At 52.6% G+C, this 14,639-nt stretch overlaps 4 protein-coding genes across 4 annotated transcripts; 3 read left to right on the top strand and 1 right to left on the bottom strand.

Moving 5' to 3' along the window:
- Nucleotides 1-2,719: 2,719 nt before the first annotated feature.
- Nucleotides 2,720-4,216, top strand: J4E90_007859 (uncharacterized protein; the record flags this gene model as incomplete). Its single annotated transcript, XM_051437390.1, has 2 exons — nt 2,720-2,912; nt 2,961-4,216. 2 exons carry the CDS (start codon nt 2,720-2,722, stop codon nt 4,214-4,216), a joined length of 1,449 nt encoding a protein of 482 aa, XP_051289136.1.
- A 1,564-nt stretch (nt 4,217-5,780) lies between these two features.
- Nucleotides 5,781-8,364, bottom strand: J4E90_007858 (uncharacterized protein; the record flags this gene model as incomplete). Its single annotated transcript, XM_051437389.1, has 3 exons — nt 5,781-8,137; nt 8,185-8,217; nt 8,265-8,364. The coding sequence occupies 3 exons, from the start codon at nt 8,362-8,364 to the stop codon at nt 5,781-5,783; spliced, it is 2,490 nt and encodes an 829-aa protein (XP_051289135.1).
- Nucleotides 8,365-8,595: 231 nt separating this feature from the next.
- On the top strand, nt 8,596-10,291 carry J4E90_007857 (uncharacterized protein; the record flags this gene model as incomplete). The annotated part of the gene is made up of 2 exons (XM_051437388.1): nt 8,596-8,747; nt 8,797-10,291. The coding sequence occupies 2 exons, from the start codon at nt 8,596-8,598 to the stop codon at nt 10,289-10,291; spliced, it is 1,647 nt and encodes a 548-aa protein (XP_051289134.1).
- A 2,079-nt stretch (nt 10,292-12,370) lies between these two features.
- J4E90_007856 (uncharacterized protein) lies at nt 12,371-14,245 on the top strand (the record flags this gene model as incomplete). Its single annotated transcript, XM_051437387.1, has 2 exons — nt 12,371-12,592; nt 12,713-14,245. 2 exons carry the CDS (start codon nt 12,371-12,373, stop codon nt 14,243-14,245), a joined length of 1,755 nt encoding a protein of 584 aa, XP_051289133.1.
- Between the last annotated feature and the right edge of the window lie 394 nt (nt 14,246-14,639).

Below are 14,639 nucleotides of genomic sequence, written 5' to 3'. Positions count from 1 at the left end.
CTATGACTGAGGAATCCATAGATGAGAGATGCCTGGCTTGGTTTTACTGGGCTTGTTGGTGTTGTGAACTGGTTTCCCTTCTCCGTTTTCCGCTTCTTTCCTTCTTTCCTCGTGTCCTCAGTTTCTGACTTGACTTCCGTCTTTACGTACTATACTGGTTATTTCTTCTTGACGCTCTTTTTGGATTAATTGTTTGACGGGTCGTACATATACTTACACGAACTACGCCGCGCAATATAGACGGGAGCTACGGCACGACACGATACCGATACGTTCGTTATACTATACGCATACGCCTCCGCCACTTCCTTCTGAGGAGATCGAGACAAGGACGGAAGAGGAAAGAGGAAAGAGTGTAGTAGGAAAAAGTAGAGAAGAAAGGAAGAGGCACAGTCACAATGGCGATCAACTGGATCCTACCCGTTCGCGCGGCACAAGCTGTACTTTCTATCGTTGTACTCGGGTTGATGGCATATGGTAAGCCTCCCACCCACCTCCCATACCCGCCATCCATCCACCATCTCCATCATTCACGCGCACCAACTAACCCCCCCCCAGTATCATCATGGTGGTCAACACACTGGCGCCAATCCTCCCCGCTGGAGATAAACTACCTCATCTTCGCGCCCTCCTGGACCATCCTCAGTCTCATCCCCCTCCTGCTCACCTCCCTGCCCAAGTTCTCGCACTTGACTGAGAAGGGAAGTCTGAAGTGGGCGTTGTTGGGGCTGGAGGGCCTGACGATGTTGTTCTGGTTTAGTGGGTTTGTGGCGCTGGCGGTGTTTTTGAGTGGGCGGATTTGCTTTGGTATGGTGAGTTTAATCTTCCTTCCTATTTGCCGTTACTTTAAGATGGGGTGTTTGGGGGCTAATGTGTGCAATGAATAGGTCTGTGATGTAGCCCGCGCGAGTACGGCTATCAGCGCGGTTTCGTGGCTTGCTTGGGCTGTCACTTTTGTTTTAAGTGTTGTTGGTGTTGTTAAGGGACGGCGTGGTGGTATGGGTATGACGTTCGGTGGGAAGGCGCCGAAGAGCAAGGAGGTGGATATGCATCAGGGTGTATAGAGGTGTGATAGTGGTAGTGGGGCAGAGGTGATGTGTATATGACTTGGGACCTTGCGATCATCAGGTATGATTGCGGCGCGTTGGTGGCTTTTTTTGGATATCCTGCTTTGCTTTGAGCATTGGTTTAGTCGTAATGCATACTTCTTTTGGAGTGTAATGTCGTGTTTTCATGTGCTATGAACGGTTTTTGGATGATTGCTTCCATGTGCGATACTCATCATTTGAGATGACAGTTGGAAGTGGATCATCGGCGATGAGTTATTGCGATGAGACAATTCTCGCGCTCGTCGGCAGATACCTTTACATGTTTGCTGTGATGTTGCCACAATCATCCGATGAGAAGAGTGTCTCTGCATTGCGAAGCATACAATCTAGTCACAACTTCGATGACCAGCGCGGACCAAGTTAAGGCCCAGTGCTGAGTCAGAGATGCGTTCTTTTCTTTGTTGGGCCTCACGACCATGCCTTCGTCACCGGTGCGAAGACAGCCAATATTAACATCCAAGCGATAAGAACAGGAATGCACTCGGCAGCTGTGTCGCCATCTGTCACTTTGTAAGTATTCCAGATAGTTCTGATGGACCCTAGATTATCAGTACTCTACATGACTGCATTAACGGCACATTTGTCATAAAAGCATGCGATGCCTTGGTTATAAGGAATTGAGGATGTCGACATCCGACCCGCGTGGTCGATGGCGAATTCTAGCCTCGTTTCGAAACGCTTGGTATGTAGCAGTGTGCCGAGGAGGAGATTTTGTGGATGCCTTATAACATGCGTTGTATGCCTGATGAAGCCATGCTGAAACGTAACAGAGACACAAACCGCCTGGAACGGCAGCCTCGTCCGCGACGTTCGATGCAGACGGCAACAAGACGCTTTTTTCTTCGATAGATGAGAACAACATCGCGCTGTACGAATGCGATACGTCGAAATGCTGCCTGTTATAATTGATAATTGCGTTGGTGGATGCGTTCACGTAGACAACTGTCAGCAACCCCTCAATAGTTCATCGGCACTGCTTCATTGGTCATAGCGCGAGCGCTAGCGTCTAACGTACCTGCGGCGGATCTGCTCCAGGATTCTGATACCTGCAACACCACGCCACTGATTTTCGTCACAGAACAAGAACTTCTGCATCTCGGCTGACACCATCTGACAGCGTTCTACTCGCGTTTCTCGGTTCTCGGCAACGCGTTTTCCACGACGATGCCAGTAAGAGCATGCTCTGTCCACCGGGGCCCGCATAGAAACAAAGCGGCCAGATGCCATCCGACTGAATATAGCAACGATGGCAGGGAACATAATTCCAATGATTGCCACAAACGGCAATGATGCCGTTCTCGACTTGTTGGCGGGGAGCTTGGCGGGGAGCTGTCAGTTCCCAAACCTTCCGCAAATCTGGATGCAGGGGCTTTTTTCAAGCTGCGCTCGAGCGCTCGCCTGATACGTGTGCGAAGCGTGTCAGCGCCCATGGCTGGATGGATCTGATGGCCTGCGAAACAAGTACATCTTCTCTCGCTGCTTCGCTGTCCAAACATTCTTCTTTCCACTTCTCCAGCTTCACGCGCGCGTAAACATTGATCGTATCCGCAGCGGTTTTCTTGAAACATCAGTCCGGAGAAGAACGACTCGTACCTCGAGAGAAAGCAATCATGCCGAAGACCGCTGTCTTCACCACCATTACGCCGTTGCCGGCGGGCATCACAAGAAAGAGTGTGCTCGACATGTACCGCGATCATCTAGCTATGATCGACTTGAACCCGTTGGTTGTGGAACGGTTCAAGTGCAGGCCACCTAGCTATGCGCCGACTGACGAGTACTGGTCGATGTGGTACACTATCAAAGGTGAGTACTTCTCTACATATCCACCATGCAGCCGCTAACATCTCCTAGACAAAGTCTCATATCTACCGGGTGGCCTAGCGACAGGTTCTGTATCATACCACGCCTGCTTCAACGATACAGCGGAAGGTCTCAACACACACGTGTACGCACCGCTTGGTCTCGATATCCAAGGAAAGTGGACCGTAGGAGGACGGCTGCCTGGCGAGCCAAAGCCTCCGGCTGAGCCTGGCCTCAAGACTCCAAGACACGGACTGTATATCCGGGAAGATGTCAAGATGACCTGTTCGTCGCTACTATTGAGCTTCGTCAAGAGGACATTCAAGGACTCGCACGGCAAGCTTGTGGACAAACTGGTCGAGAGAGCGCACATCCTGGAGTCAAACTTCGCGAACGAGAGATTACAAGCACTTCGGAACGTTGCGCCTGGCGAGCGAATGGGACACGGTGACATCTTCATCGCACCACCACCAGACTACGACTACCAGCCTTCTCCTAGATACCTGCAGGTCCCCTCCCCTCGCTTCGTATCACATACTCGAAGCCAAAGCGACCCGGTACTCTCTCCTGGCTTTTCCTCTTCCTCGACGCTCAATGGTTCCAACGACAACTCCCCTAACCCAAAAGACCGTCCGATGTCCTTCACCTTCGTACGCGAAGAGAGGGAGGTAGCTTCCTCTGCACCCGAGCAAGGCTCCTTCCTACTACCAGCGACAACATACGATGGCGGCTTTGCACAAGTGCGCGAGCGATCGCAATCTTTGTTCCCTGGTAACGCCCCGGACGAAGATCTTGAGCGCATCTACTCGGAGCGCATGATCTCTCTAGCACCACTGAGCCCGACCCAATCCCCAAAAGACTGGACACCGGAATACGCACCGAGGGTGTCTTACACCCCTAACGAGCGACCCATTTCCTTCACATTTCCCTTCGACCCAAAGCATCCTTTTGACCGCAAGTCGACATCCGAGACGTCGCAATCGGACCAACAAAACCTTCTCGACGACATCGACGACGCGATTGACGAATTCATGTACACTTTACCCGCAACCACATACAAGACACTACCAGCGACTACGTACGACCCCAAGCCCGCTGCCGGACCCACACTCTCCAGCGCAACATACAACCCAGAACCGACGCTTTCCAGCGCTACCTACAAGCCCGAGCCGATACTGTCGAATGCGACGTACGACCCAAGGCATGCGCGGAAGGACTCTGTCATGCCATCGCAGTCTTACGCCGACGAACCGCCACCAGTGCCGCTGAAGGACGACAAGTACAGGAAGGGTAGCATCAGGGGATAGGATGGGACAACGCAGCTGGTGATGTTTGATGACCTTTTTGTATAACAGTACTTCTGCTTCGACGTTTTCATTTGGGTAAAAGCGATTATGGTGTTTGAGCGTTTGGATTTTACATATATACCCTCATGTATCAGGCTACCGGATAGGCTGGATGGAGTACCTTGGACCCTTATGTACAATACAAATCATGACAGCGGAAACGCAACTTTATAACCAGGTCTACAGACTACATCAAACTGAAAACTTGCAAAGTAAGTTACCCCACGTCAATGTAGACTCCAGGGTGTTTGGGGCTTTGCTACGTTGGAGCCACCAACCCCAAAAGCAGACACAACCTCTCTCTACACCACCCAGCCTTCCACCCCCCCCTTAAAGTCCGGCACAAGCATCTCATCTTCCCATCCACCCGCCTCGTGAATCCGCTCAAGCTGCTCCTCCAAAGCAATCTTCAACACCCCCTCCAACCGCCCCAGCATCTCCGCTGTCAGCCTACCCGAGAGATCTGTCCCCGTATGAGCTAAAACAGCTTCAACAAGAGAAGCCACCATAGTAGTTGTTGTGGGGAGGTGCCTGTTGAATGTGGAATGGTCCCAATTAGGAAGGGGCCTGTCATCCCGCTTCGCTTGCTCGACCGCTTGTGTGACTGCGGAGCGGTATGTAGATGATAGGTTCCAGATTTTATGCCAGATTGTTTGGAGGAGGGCGGTTGTCTCCAAGGGGGTTATTGGAAGAAGGAGGGCGTTGCGGTAGAGGTAGGATAGTGGGATGTCTTCCAATCCATCTCCACCTTCCTCTCCTTCCCATTCTTCTTCCTCTTCAAATGGAAATTCATCGTCATCCTCCTCCCCTTCCTCCCCATCCCACACCCCTCCCCCCGCAAAAAAGTACTCAATATCCCCATCCTCCTCCTCACCAAACCCCTCAAACTCAACACCCCCCTCATACTCCACCTCCCCCTCCCCGTCATCCAAAACAAAAAGTTCTTGTCTGCACAAGGGGCAGGTATTCGTTCCTTTAGCGCTCAACCACGCAACGATGCAGGGTTCGCAGAAGATGTGGTTGCAGCTTGTGGTGTTGGAGAAGGTTACTGCAGGGTGGCCCGTGGTGGTGTTGTAGTCTTCTTTGCAGATTGCGCAGTCGGTGTCGGTGTCGGAGGAGGGAGAGGGGGTGGTGGGTGTGATGTTGTGGGCGAGGAAGTGCTCGCGTGTGGGGAGGGTCATTGTGATGGGGATGAGGAGCATTCCTTCTGGTGGGTGGGTGAGTTTTGGTAGAGTTTTGGTAGGGTGGATTGTGGTGAGGTGTGAAAAGGGCTTGAAGAATTGGTTTAGACCCGAGGTGGAAGTCGTGAAGAGGTGGTTTGGACTAGGAAGATAGTTCAGGGAAGGGATATGTTTTATACACACAATGCTTGAAATTCCTGCATTTTGCGGCTGGTCTTACCCATGGATAATATTCCGTATAATACTATGGTGCTTGCAACACCTCTGGTTGCATTGGTCCTCAACCACGGAACTCGTAGCGCGGAACCTTCTCACATCCACTCACACCGCGTCTTACTAACGACCTACTCATCTCTGAAGATCCATTTCCCACCTCTCCTGTGTGCATCCAACCAGCGCTCTTGCACGATCGCCTTCTCTTGTTCCTTTGCACGTTCCCGGTCTTCCTGCTGCTCCTGTGTCGTCGGAAAGTCCACTCGCCAGAACCCTGGCGGTGTTCTTCGTCGCTCGTAGGCCTCGCGATGCTTCCCGGACTCTTTCGCCATCTTCTTCGTCCGAGCTTGTAAAACAAGCTCTTGCCGCTCTTCGGATGACATCTGCGTGAGCTGCATATTGCTGTATGCATCGCCCAGATAGTCCTCGAGCAAAACCTCCTCTTCCGACGGACTGAGAGGTCCTTGTGCCTCCGCAAAAGCTCGAAAAGTTGAGCCGCAACATTGCGGGTTAGTGCAGCCCGGGAGACACATGCGATCTCCTCGCTTGCGAACAGTCTCGGAAAATGCGTAGCTGAAGCCTTGGTTGTATTCAGGGTTTGGCTTGAAGTCCTTGACGCTGAGCTCGCCGACTGGCTTATCTCGGAGGCGAACCTGATCTTTCAATGGTGATGCACGACTTCTGCGAGCACTCGAGCGGGTCTCGGGAGCCCTCATGGTCCATATAGGACCGTCAGGTGTCGGATCCTCACGAGGGCTCGCGCGAGCCTTTGACTTTGAGCTACGCGCACCCTTACTGACGGAACGTGTCTCGGTAGTACGTGAGGAGCTTGCGGGAGGGGTTGGGTTTTGCTCGGTTTTGATCTTTACCGGACCTGACTTGGGAGTCTTCGGCGATGTCTTTCCTGGTGTCTGAGGAGTTTTCAAAGCTTGTAATCTTTGGTTCATCTGCGCTCGAGCAAGGTGGGGCGGCAACCTCGACTTACGGTTATTCGCAGGTAGTGCTTCTCCTGACTCTGCGAGAAAAGAATGCTTGTCTTGTTGATACGCTTGGGCTTGCCGTGAACGCTTAGTGGGGGGCTCCTCAGACGCACTGTTCACCACGTTGGGGTCAAGGGGTCTCAACACAGCGTCCCCTGCTTGCGTGGGTTCATTCGGCTCACTAAAGGCTCGTGCTTCGATACTCGCCATGGCTTGAGGCTCGCGCATGTTATCATAGATATCATGCAGATCAGTGTCATCCAGGTTCTCGTTCTTAACGGCCTGCGTAAGTGGCGCGCTGTTACGCCTCTGCTGATGAGGCGTTTCCACGGGATCCGTGTCATGGAAGATACTTGTCCGGGGCTGACGAGGAGTCTTGATCCCATGGGGCGCAGGATCGTCCAGATCCATCGTCTCGTTCCGAGTCATGTTGAAGGTAGGGAGCGGAGGACTACTGTGAGGCTCTTCTTTCACGCGATGGGGCTTTATCGGCGTACCATCTGAAGAATGATCTGCGTATATTTCGAATCTGGATTTTGACGGCTGGCCTCGTTTTCGTTTTAGCGACCTCTCGGAAACGAACTCGGGGAAATCGTCATCATCTTCAGCTTCCGTCGCTTGTTCGAATATGCTCTTTGGCTCGACCTGCTCATCCACTGTTGTTTGACTGGAGCTTGGAATCGCTGAACGATGGCCTTCGTCCTCTGAGATTATGCGCTGGACGTGTGAAGAGACACCGCCGTTGTGTTCTTGATGCTGTTGTAGCTGAACGTTCCCTGACCGGGTGCTGGCCTTTGGAGTGACAGTTGTGGTGGGGCTCCGGGGTTCCTCGTCGCTGACTGTAGTGGGAGACGCCAACCGACTCGTCATCCCTAGAACTGAACGCGGAAGCGGGGCAATGGGAGCGGGAGACGAGCGGTCTGGATTAGCGATGGATCCGGGAGTTCGCACAGTGGCCAATGAAACTGGACTAGAAGGTATATGAGGCCGTTCCTCGGGAAGAAGGTGAGCCGCCGCCATATGTGACTTGTCGGCCCCGTCTCTGGCCTCGCTCTTCGACTTTTGCTTCACTGCTTGCCGATCTGCGTACTCTTGCCATGCGCGCACGCTCTCTTTCATGTCCCTGTTCTTTTGCATGACGTTTGTGTTCTTCTTCTGGAGATACTTCACTTGTTGAGACATGTCCCGGTACTTCTTAGTCAAGTCGCTAAACCGGGCAGCAAGGTCGTGATACTCTTCTTCGGTAGCCTCGTTTGCAACCCCGTGATCTGGTAATGGTGCAGCGGCCTCCTGTAGAGCCGCGAGTCGTTGCTTCAACTGCTCATTCTCGGTAGTAAGGTGGCGATAATCCTCGGACGCACTTTGTGCATCAAGTTCAGAGACATGCTGGTCGACTGGCCCCCTAGTTTCGAGCTGTTCTTTCAGGTGCTCGTTCTCCTTGGCAAGACGCGCTGATTTCAGAATCTCGTCATTCAGATGTTGGAACAGTATCTGTTGGTTCTCCTCCTCTGCAGCAGGTCAGTATGTAACTCAATGAATTAGACAAAACGCGTACTTTGATCTAGCTCCTTCTGATGTTTCTCTTCTTCTGATTCATTCTTAGCAAAGATCGACGCGTTCATTGACCATACGTACTCGTCTTCCATTCCTTCTCGAGGTCAGGCTTAATGACCTCATCGTATACGCGCGTCCAGAGCCCTTTGTTCTGCTCTACCCAGGCTGAAAACTCCGCCATATTGGACCAGTCCGACAAGGCATGAAAACGACAGGTGTGACAAGAGATGACTCGATGTTCGCGTGTGTCCTGAATTGGTTGCAGCATTAGGCGGCAACTACGAAAGATACGCGCTAGTGGAGCGCGCAGTCACGCGTACGCACAGACACTCTGCGATAGCGATAAGACATGGTGCCATTCCGACATCCCGAGGCGCATTCGCCGCCGACACGACAGCCATAGCCCGGTATTATGAAGCGCGCATACGATGGCGATGATGACGGCGAGCATCCAGCCAAAGTACAGCGGCTTCTACATCCCGACAAACTCTCTCGATTGAGCGAGGAGCTGCTTATGCGGATACTGTCTTTCGTGCCCGTACCCTCGCTCTTAGTATGCCAAAGGTACGTAACGTCATCTTCGCTACATCGCGACATTCGCTGACTGTTACAGGGTGTCAAAGAAGTTCAGTCGCCTTTCGATCGATTCGGAATTATGGAAAGCCGCCTACTACCGCACATTCGTCCTTCCTCGAGCGTCGCGCATACCAGGCATCAGAGGCCCTGCCAACCCGAACCGGCTACACTACTCCTCGCGGCTATCGAAATGGCTAGAAGACGGCTACTTAGTCAAAGATGGAACACAAACGAACTGGAAGCAGCAATATCGGTTGCGGCATAACTGGACCCAGGGACAATGCGCCGTCAGTGAGATTGTGGTCGCTGAAAGGCCTCCAGTCCCACCGCTGCTCGTCATGATGTCTAACAGCATCATCTATGCCGCCGACTCCATGTCAGGCCTGCGAGCGTGGAACTCGAAGAATGATAGGGAGCTACTGGCATCCACGGAACTATCTGGTGAAACAGATATGGCTCGGTTACCGATATCCATGGCCATAGATGCCTCGAATACGGACGATGGCACGGAGCGAGTTGTCATAGGCTTTGAAGACGGCTCGTTCTCCATCTACGCACTTAGGACGAGTCGCAACAAGTTCACGAATGTCTTCACCCATCCGCCATCAACCAACGGAATGTTGTCGGCTCTCGCATACTCATCGCCTTATCTCCTCACGATGACCGAAGACCACCTCCTCTCATTATACGCTTTTGAGGAGGTACCTGGCACGTTCGGGCTGTTGGAGGCACCGAAGCTGCTATACTCCCTACGATCGAACACTGCATGGCCACCTGTCTCGTTATCGCTGCGCACAACAGCACACACCATGACCGCCGCGATCGCATACTCCCTGCCGACGTACTTGTCCGGCTGGACTGTTGGTGTGCAGGAGCTCATACTCTCACACAAAGGCGACCTAATCGAGTCACGGCTGGCTACTGCGGCGGACGAACACTCATTTACGCTCTCTACGTACCGCGCGGCCTCTTCATCAGCACGCTCGTCGTCACCTTTACCAGATCGCGCCGATGAAGCCCTAGCACCGAGCGGGCCGAGCAGATCGAAACCTACCTCCATGTCGTACTCGCATCCGTATCTTCTCGTCGCGCATCCCGATAATACACTATCTCTCTACCTCGTCCGATCGACATCACAAGCACTGTCCATCAGCTCCGGCAACCGCCTCTGGGGTCACACGTCTTCGATATCCGGTGCTCACGTTGGCATGCGCGGCAAGGCTGTGTCAGTGAGCAGACGAGGGGACGAGCTACGGGTATGGGATCTAGAGGGCGGCATGAACTCCTCCGCGAACCGCAAGCGCTCAAGAAACGGACAATTAAGCGTTCGCGTACAGCCATCCAAGGCAAGTGAAGAGCACACCCAGGACGACGACTCGGGGCAGCAAGTGGGCTTACGGTTTGCGCTTGACCAAGGCTTTGACGACTCTTCCGTCAGTCGTGGTTGGGTCGGCTTCGACGAACAGAACGTCATAGTGCTGAGAGAGAAGAGCGAGGGCAGTCAGGCGTTGGTGGTCTACGATTTTACATGACCTGTCAAAGGCTCCAAGGCGTCAGCATCTGTTAACAAATATACCCCCATAGAACGCCGCCGATTCACACGGACATCGAACTTTCAGTATCTACCGGAGCTTGACACTGACGATACTCTCTCAGTCACCAATAGCTGTCATCAGTTTACTCGTACATTTCCAAGGGGTCATATGCACTATTTGCCGTATCCACAAGACACATCACAATACTCCTGGCTCTCGTGACCAAGCAATCGTCATGCGTGGTCACTCACGTCGTACATCATGTATAAGACGCAGACCTGCGCTTGTTATCCAAGCATAAGCCTACCCCTTCAACGACTTCGTCCCATTCTCCAACTTGGCAAAAGATCAGATATGGATACAAGGAACACAGCTTTCCCGACGCAGCAACCAACCAACAACGTCGGACTCAACGTAACTTCTGCAACTCCAAGCGATGGTCTGCTGCCAGCTCCGCCCAATGGGCTTGCATACGATGGTTACAACCCTATCGCTAACAACTTCGCGAACTCAACCTCAAAGCGAACGTTCTACCGACGTGGCCTAGACGGGCAATTGTATCGAAGCGGCGACCCGTCGAACAGTAAGTACATGCTCGATCTGAGCGGTGGCGGCTTTGAACGGCGGCCTGGCTCACTGGCGCTCACCGCGCGTGCCACCATGACTATTGTTGTGGATGTTGACTTTCAAGATTCGAATCCGGATACTCTTTTGTTAATAGAGACACGTCGGGGACTTCTGCGGAGGCTGTTCGAAGTAAGAGCTTTGGAGGTGTTGCAGAAGTATATGGATGAACAGAGATATTATTACGGGGTTGGAAGCGCGTAAGGCTCAAAGTTGGGATGCAACAGCTGTATGTTTCTATCGATCTCTTGAAGGGTCGTCTATGTAAGATTTGCATTACAGTCGCATCAAAGGGTTGGCTGTTGCCCGGATGGTGGTTTCGCACACATGTGACGTCACCGCTTGGACTACTACTCACCTAGGGAGGTAGCCGCATCTTTCCGCGACTGCCAACATCATCTCAACCCTCTCAAGACTGCGCACAATCCTCAGTTCTGTTCCGTCATTTCATAGTCACTCCATTCCACTTTCTCTTCTTCAACAGACTGCATAAAGCAGCAATGTCAACGAAAAAAGGTGGGTGTTGGTTCCGCCGTTCGATCGTCAGTAAAGGCCCCAATAAGCCTCTACCTTAGGTCTCGAGACCTTCGTTGTAGTAACCGGGCTCACGTTCCCGCATCTTCAACTATCCACTCGACGAGCCGGTTTCCCGTAGGTACCTGTCACTCAGAAGCTGGACCGGAGTCCATTGCTGGAGACGAGCTCCGCCTGCTTCCTGCCGTGTGAGATGAGCAATCCCGAAGGATACCGTTGCTCACCACCTCCCGGCGAGACCACAAACGGGCAAAAGTAAACGCAAAGTCGCGCTTCCCTTTGGCGGAGTGTGGAGAAGGTGCATGGATGTCGCCGTTCCGTCGATCGTAGGTAGCACTGCAAAAACCACAGATCGAATTTGAGCGTTGAGGTGCCGACACATAATGCTCGTCAGCGCAACGACACCTCATGAGACCAGGGTCGTAAGCGTCCGTCAACGTCTCCACCCCAGTCCTTAACGCTTGTGAGCCGAGGTATCAGGAAGTATTGGACAAGCTGTGTGAAAAGAGTGGAAGAAGACTTGTTAGCGAGGACGCCTGGAGCCCGCCTGCGGCTCCAGATAATGTGAACGAGGGGCTCTCGTGAAGATGACGTTACCTTGTCGGACTCTCCGATACCATTGAGCTCTGGTTGAGCTCTTCTCGACTTCTCCAAGTCCACAGCCGAAAATGGTGTGAGGTGGAGGGCGAGGAGGAGGGCAGTTGGAAGACAGTGGGCAGGCTCTTATAGACAGAGGGGCTACGGCGCACAAGGCTGCCGCCTCCGGGCTTGGCCTTCTCCTGTCGTTCCATTGGCTGTCGCGTCTGTTTGCATTCACCTGCGCACAGACCACGCGACTGGCTAGATCCCACCAAGGGATATTCAGGCTCTGAGTCCATTCTTCAACGCGAGCAGTTGTATTGTCAAATCTTTGCGACAATGGCGCCGCGAAAGTCTTCCGCAGATCCCGGAGATGGCGCGACCAAAGGCGCACTGAGCAAGCGACGATGGCAGTTCATTGAGAGCAGGCCTACCTCTGCGGGCGCCACCACTTCGACACCTGTTTCCAAGAGGCTGAAGCGACCGCCGAAATCTAAGGGAAGGAACAAAACTCAGCTCCTTGACCTCGACACCGCCTTGGTCCTCCAGATCGCCAAAGCAGTAAGTCTGATGATTATAACATGGCGTGGAGGCTGGATTACCCACAACTCTGCTCATTCAAGCTTGAGATAGCTCCGTAGTCTGCGAGCACCGATGAGAACTGGAGCTAACAATGTTAAGGTTGGTCAACACGATCTGCCCAACTTCATGCGCAGTTGTCAAGCCCTCTGGACGATCGGTCTCGAAGCCCTATACAAGAGCGCCATTCGGTTCCGCCTAGGCCCTAATTTCCCCTCAGCCAGCAGCCTCGTGGGACACGGACCGACGTTCACGTACATCGATCGCTTTACCCGAGATCTGACAATCGACATCACAGCATCTCCTTACGCGCAGGCCTATTTCCAGCTCCTGGCGCGATGCCTGCAACACCTCCCATTGACTTCGTTGGTATTCACACAGCTAGGGTTATCACATGGACAACAAAACCCGATCATATCAGCACTGAACGGGCTATCTTGGCTGATGCTGGAAAGCCTTCTGTGCCACCCATCCCGTGGGAAGACTCTCCGAGCATCCTTGAGAAAGATTGACCTTCCGGAGATGTACAACCCAGTCAAGTGCCCCGGTCAATACAATGATGAAACTGTCGTGGACAGCCGGCTCGTCCTCAAGTTCGTGTCTACCATACTGCAGCCTGGGAAGCTCTTTGAATTTGCTTCCTCGGGTAGGAGGGGATTAGTTCATCACAACGTGGCTGGTACGCTTAGGAGAGTCGCTCGTCGTCTACTTGAGTACATCGGTGTAGGAAATCACATCGATTACTTCTACATGCGAGCCACCTTCAGCTTCCTCGACGAAGATACCGGGACATATCGCAATCCCTTCTGGGACTTGGGATTGGAACAGACGTTCGCTGTCACTAAGCTCGTTTTTCACGATGTCAATTTCAGACATTTTCCCTTGGGCGTCTTTGGTTTGTCTATCGACATATCCAGTGTGCGCTCACTTCATCTCATCCAGTCACTATTCCTCTCCGACCTTTTCTGGCTCCTCATGACATCAAATCCCGAATCAAAGATCAACATCGAAGATGTTTGTATTCAAATACTTTGCTGGGACGAGCCCTTCCTGTGGGAAACACACGACTATGGGTTTACGAACTTCATCACCAGCTTTCATAGCCTACAGTCAGTCAGGATGAAAGTATGCAATAGTTGGGGTGCGCCCAGGTCCGAATACCCCAGATTGATCGACATCTGGAGTTACCATTCCGGGCTGCGGGTTTACGACGTCGATCTCGGCAATGACAACGATCTTTCGCTTCGCGACATGGACAGCCTTGCGTCCTTCTGCCCTGGGATTAAGGTCTATGGCTCTCGCGACGTTGTGCTCGGTGCTCCGATCCACGATGGAGATTGGAGCGAATTCGATGATGAAGCTCCTTATATCACCGAAACTCTCGCCGCCGAATTCCCAGAACTGAAGACGTGGAAAGTCTACTACAACACAGGACCCCTCTTCATTTTTGAAGAGGGAGATGACTTTCACCACCTTGTGGCAACCTGCCTCTTCGACTTCTTCCGCGAAGCTTGCGTGGAGTACAAGATCGAGTGCAAGCTCAAAACCATCATCTTGATCGCACAAGATGACGTCATCCCTGAGCATACCTTCCTCCGTGAAGGCCTGTCACAGGGTCTCACGTTCAACTTTTGAGGTATACGTTGGGCACAGGTGTTGTGGGCGGTTTGGAGGTTTGGGGGTTGAGGCTTACATGATGGAAATGCTTTGTATATAACTGTTCTAGAGAGGTTTATAGGCATCTAGGTGTTTTGTTCGCGTCTTCTCGGAAGCTGGCGATAACATTGTAGGGTGTAAATACATATACAAACTTCAACTTGACGATATCCTAAGTTGAGGTAAACTTCTCGGGTGGCCGTACTTTCCGAGATTCTGGCGACCATGTGGGGGTGATCAGGTCGCTAATCTGCCAAGACCGCAAGCGCGATGACGTACCCCGCGTCGCAGGCGCAGCCGCGTCAACCATCTCTCTCGTAGCCAACTATGGAGCCATTACAAGATTCTGGTCCTACCATACTTCACTCTCCAC

This window comes from Alternaria incomplexa (genome assembly GCF_024043165.1).
Source record: "Alternaria incomplexa strain BMP 0042 chromosome Unknown scaffold_11, whole genome shotgun sequence".
NCBI lineage: Eukaryota > Fungi > Ascomycota > Dothideomycetes > Pleosporales > Pleosporaceae > Alternaria > Alternaria incomplexa.
The sequence above is the reverse complement of the archived record's forward strand: the minus strand, read 5'-3'. Positions and strand labels throughout refer to the sequence as shown.